The following is a 3,017-nucleotide window of genomic DNA, read 5'->3' as shown; positions in this document are numbered from 1 at the left end:
CCCCTCTTTGTCTCAGTCTCCTTTAAAAGCCCTCTCTCTTCAGTTCCCCTTTGCTGGGTCCTCGTCAAACACTGCCTAACTTCGTCAAACTTCCTCCAACTCCGTCTTCCTGAGTCTTCCTCGTTGTGACAGTGATTCCCCTGATGTCTCCATGGTTTCTGGTTCGTTTTGACTACTTTTTATGTTTGATTCTTTTGGATTTTTGGACTCCTGGTTTCATGTTAGTTTGGACTTTGTTTTCATTATTGGATTTTTGGATAATCTGCCTTTGTTTTCAGTTTCCCTTTTATTTAATCTAAAGAAATTCACCTCTGCCTTCCAGCCTTTGCTTTTGGGTCAACAATCCATAACCAAATCCTGACAAACAGATATTTGTAAAAGAAACGCAATCCATAAATGAAACTTTGAAAAGTGTCTTCTATCAAAAAAGGTTTTGAGAGTCAATGTTTCTTTTTCAGACAAATTTTTAAGAATTGCATTTTATTCGAATATACATTTGTCACTTTAAACCCAATACAAACTCTCACTCTTGAATGTTGTTGCTAATGTCTATGCAGACCAATAAAAAAAGTGTCTTTACTCCTCACTCCAAAGAGAACCCCACCCCAAGAAGTGAAGAGAATCTAATCTGTAAAATGCAATTTGAAAACAGAAATTATATATTCATAATCTAATTAATTTATTGTTGGCAAAAAGAATTCCATTGTCACAATGGCAACTTTTTTTATTTTTATCTTTAAAACGGGAAACATTGTTGGAGAAAACACAGGCAGGGCAGTTTGGGAGTGATCATAAAAGAAAGATGAGGTTCTAAGCCATGGAGATGAAGGTTATAATGATTATTGTAAATAAAGAAAAAATAAACATACATTATTTTTTCATGCTCTGCATTACCTGTCTTAAAGTGCTACAAACAAAGGTAAAGGTAAATAAAAAATAACTATACTTCATCCGTGGTTATATTTTATTTACTTAAGGGAGAAAAACGTCCCTTTTGGAAGGAGATACGCACTTTCAGGTAATACCATGTCTCTTTGAAGGCTCATTTGATGTTTATTTTATAAACCTGCAACACTATTTAGGTTCAGTCCTTTTTCTTTCATTTTGATTTAATTCTATAAAGCTTGTCTACCATCCTGTTGCACCTGAATATTATAAGACTGTTGTAATTTTTAATTGTCCAAATATGTTTAAATACACAAAGAATATTTCTCTATCCTCTGTTATTTTACCAATGCTTCGATTGTGGTAACAACAGCTGATTTTTTCTGCCAGTTTGCACAAAAATTTTTGTAGTAGTAACACAAACGCAAAAACTGCTGCCTCAGTTGTGATTTATATTTTGAAAATAACTTAGCACGTGGTGAATATTTACATTGCATATCCTCTACCAATAAATTAGATGTTTGATTATTAGAACAATTGATGAAGGCAAAACTTGGTTAATCTACCCTGTCTGCTGAATTGCAAGTGTAAATCACTTTGTCGTCTTTGAAGGTCGGCTCTGCACGTACAAACACGCTTGTAAAGATCAGTCCCAAAGTTTATCACAAACTCGTTTCATAGATAGAGCCCAGAAGTAGTAACATCTATTATTTTCTGTTCCATGTTTTAAGCCAAAGTTAAAAAATTGTACAGAAATCTGCATGTCTTAGAGAGCTGGTAGACAAAAGCCTTTGTTTCTGATTGATTAATTTTTATTTAACCTCTAAAAGTAGCATGAGTGTGTATTTCTCAAACTGAGAGGTTGTATTTTACAGCTGGATTCTCCAAACTCTACATCCACATTTTTCCTGGGCTAAGTTTTTAAAATTGATGTTTCTTATTAAAGCTGCAGCACTAACATTTTTTGTTGAAGGCCAGCTTGTCTTTTATTCAGTTTTGTCAATATAATGCACTGAAAAAAATAATGCAACTGCTTTTGGCATTTACTTAATCATAATTAGTTAATTGTGTTAAAGTAACTTAATATGATTTAGTGTTAGCAAAACGGTTGCATTATTTTTTCAGTGTGTGTTGGGTATATATGTATATTACTGCCGACAACATGGACTGCAGAGAAATTTGTTGATGTACTCATACTGGCTAAAGTGTATTCTCAACGCAGCCTCCATTTCTGTGGTTTACTGTAACATTCAAACACAGTTTTCTCAGTGGTGTCTTTGTAATGGAAATCCTGCCATTAGTGGTTGAGACAAACTTATTAAAAAAAAATAAAAATAAAAAAAAACTCAACAGCCAAAATTTTGTCATTTAGCAAAAAATATTTCCTTCCTTCAACCCACAGTTGTTAAAGTTCTGGAATATAAATCAAATTATTGGAGGAAAAAAAAGATTTTAGAAGCAGAATTAGAGACATTTATCACATATTCAAATCAAAGCTTTCTTTTCTATTTATCAGTGCGTTAATTGTGGAGGAAATACAGCAGTACAACAGTGAAGTTACTCACCTCAGTTGTTGTGCAGGGGCTGAGTTTACCTGCAAGGAAACAAGACAGAAGTGTAAGCTGGGTTCTTGTGGTAACAAAGCCGATATCGGACGATTACTATAAATTATTAATCTACGCTAAGCTATAACAGTGTCAAAGCATTCAATGTGTTTGCATCAAATGTTAGCAGCTAATACCAACAATCATTTAGGTATACCGCACATGTAAGGCTCAGGAACAAACCCTAATTATGCTAATCGATTAATAACATAACAGATGGTGCATTATAGTAGATCTTTTACTAAATCTGAATCAGGTGAAGCTTATACTGCACCATCTGAGGAGTTCTGGTTTTCACAGAAAAGGGAAGTTTTTTCATCATAATGCAAAATATAAACAGATTTTTTACAGTTTTGGTCGATATTTTTGCTCTGACTTGATAGTTTTCTCAGCAAATTGCATGTCTCAGTATCTGTATACACCACTTAGCAAGTACTCAGTTGCTAAATTAGTTGTAAAGTATTTAAATATTTGATTCCTAGCAATTAATCAGATTATTTGTCTAAGCCCTAGTCTAGATAATCTGGT

The 3,017-nt window shown here is 33.5% G+C and overlaps 1 protein-coding gene across 3 annotated transcripts in view; it reads right to left on the bottom strand.

The window, feature by feature from the left end:
- The window catches only part of spire1 (spire-type actin nucleation factor 1), a 71,314-nt gene that overhangs the window by 55,479 nt on the left and 12,818 nt on the right, over nucleotides 1-3,017 (bottom strand). For all 3 annotated transcript variants that reach the window (XM_015383357.1, XM_015383356.1, XM_015383358.1), the window contains exon 2: nucleotides 2,451-2,479. In XM_015383357.1, coding sequence (XP_015238843.1) covers nucleotides 2,451-2,479 — 29 coding nt within the window. The remainder of the gene's footprint in view (nucleotides 1-2,450; nucleotides 2,480-3,017) is intronic.

The sequence above is a fragment of the Cyprinodon variegatus genome, unplaced genomic scaffold, assembly GCF_000732505.1.
Source record: "Cyprinodon variegatus isolate N-32 unplaced genomic scaffold, C_variegatus-1.0 Scaffold282, whole genome shotgun sequence".
Taxonomy (NCBI): Eukaryota; Metazoa; Chordata; class Actinopteri; order Cyprinodontiformes; family Cyprinodontidae; genus Cyprinodon; species Cyprinodon variegatus.
This window is presented reverse-complemented; position numbering and strand designations above follow the sequence as displayed.